Raw genomic sequence first — 1,948 nt, 5'->3', positions numbered from 1 at the left:
ATACAATGATATTAAGTGAGTAATAGTTACATAATCACAATATTAAAAATGTTTATCAGTTTTCACAATCAATAACCAGACAAATTATAAAAGATAATTACAGCTTTTCCCTCCATGGTTTCTCTCTGCTCCCGCGAGTAACTTGGCTCCGGGGGCTCCGCTCGCCACCCAGGACCGCGCCGTCGGCCTGTGCCTCGAGCAGACCCCTTCCGGCGGCCCTCGCTGCGCAGGCTGGGACGCCTCTCCCCGCTCCGCCCCCGCCGCGGAAAGTTAAGTTTGAAGAGGGGGCAAGAGAGAAACATGGACATGAAGACGAGGATCCCCCTGGAGCTGAGGAACCGGACCCCGGCAGCTGTTCTGGAACTTGTCCTGGACAATTGCAAATCAAATGATGGGAAAATTGAGGGCTTAATAGCTGAATTAATGCACTTAGAGTTCCTCAGTTTAATAAATGTAGACTTGATTTCAGTTTCAAATCTTCCCAGACTACCTAAATTGAAAAAGCTTGAGCTCAGTGACAATAGAATCTGTGGAGGTCTGGATATGTTAGCAGAAAAACTTCCAAATCTTACACATCTAAACTTAAGTGGAAATAAACTGAAACACATCAGCACCCTGGAACCTTTGAAAAAGTTGGAATGTCTGAAGAGCCTGGATCTGTTTAACTGTGAGGTTCGGTTCAGTTCAGTTCAGTCGCTCAGTCGTGTCCGCCTCTTTGCGACCGCATGAATCGCAGCCCGCCAGGCCTCCCTGCCCATCACCATCTCCCGGAGTTCACCCAGACTCACGTCCATCGAGTCCGTGGTGCCATCCAGCCACCTCATCCTGGGTCGTCCCCTTCTCCTCCCGCCCCCAATCCCTCCCAGCATCAGTCTTTTCCAGTGAGTCAACTCTTCGCATGAGGTGGCCAAAGTACTGGAGCTTCAGCTTTAGCATCGTTCCTTCCGAAGAAATCCCAGGGCTGATCTCCTCCAGAATGGACTGGGTGGATCTCCTTGCAGTCCAAGGGACCCTCAAGAGTCTTCTCCAACACCACAGTTCAAACCCCAGATTCAGATGCCGAGGTGGATGGTGTGGATGAAGAAGAGGATGATGAAGAAGGAGAAGATGAGGATAAGGAGGAGGATGAAGATGGTGAGGAAGAAGAGTTTGATGATGAAGAGGATGATGATGAAGACGAAGATGTAGAAGGGGAGGAGGATGAAGATGAAGTCAGTGGGGAGGAAGAATTTGGACATGATGGAGAAGTTGATGAAGATGATGAAGATGAGGATGAAGATGAAGATGAGGATGAAGAAGAGGAAGAAAGCAGGAAAGGCGAAAAGAGGAAGAGAGAAACAGATGATGAAGGAGAAGATGATTAATAAGATCCCAATAACCTGCAAAAACAAGCTGTTCAGTATGGGTTGGACTGCTGACATGGATTTGGTAGCTTTTTTTTTTTTTTTAAGAAAAATAAAAGGGTAGCTGTGATACAAACCCCAGGACACCCACCCACCCAAAGAGCCAAAGAATAGTTCCTGTGACATTTCACCTTCCTCCACTTAGTCCCTTTTGGAAATCCAACACTAAGCTTGGGGACTTCACCCCAACAAAATTGTAAGCGTTGTTAGGTTTTTGTGTAAGACTTGCTGTAGCGTGGATAGCTGTGATTGGTGAGTCAACTGTCCGTGGCTACCAGTTACACCAAGATTGTAACAGCATTTTTACTTTCTGTACAACAAAGAAGCTTTGTAAATAAAATCTTAACATTAAAAAAAAAGATAATTACAATTTTTGCAAGCCATAATGGAAACATAATTAACCTAACAATATAAAACAATTACATACAGTTTAGGGGGTCAAGCAGAGTGATGTGGTAAGTGGAAATGGCCTACATACACATGTTTTCATCTGCTCAGCCAGTCCATATCCTTTGGTTGGTGCATTTAATTCATTTACATTTAAG

At 45.2% G+C, this 1,948-nt stretch overlaps 1 protein-coding gene across 1 annotated transcript; it reads left to right on the top strand.

Annotated features, from left to right (window-relative positions):
* The first annotated feature begins 306 nt into the window (after window positions 1–306).
* LOC128065909 (acidic leucine-rich nuclear phosphoprotein 32 family member B-like) lies at window positions 307–1,364 on the top strand. Its single transcript, XM_052658955.1, has 2 exons — window positions 307–667; window positions 1,039–1,364. The coding sequence occupies exons 1-2, from the start codon at window positions 307–309 to the stop codon at window positions 1,362–1,364; spliced, it is 687 nt and encodes a 228-aa protein (XP_052514915.1).
* Window positions 1,365–1,948: the final 584 nt, after the last annotated feature.

This window comes from Budorcas taxicolor, chromosome 20 (genome assembly GCF_023091745.1).
Source record: "Budorcas taxicolor isolate Tak-1 chromosome 20, Takin1.1, whole genome shotgun sequence".
Classification (NCBI taxonomy): Eukaryota; Metazoa; Chordata; class Mammalia; order Artiodactyla; family Bovidae; genus Budorcas; species Budorcas taxicolor.
Note: the sequence above shows the minus strand (reverse complement) of the source record. Positions and strands in the feature narration are given on the sequence as shown.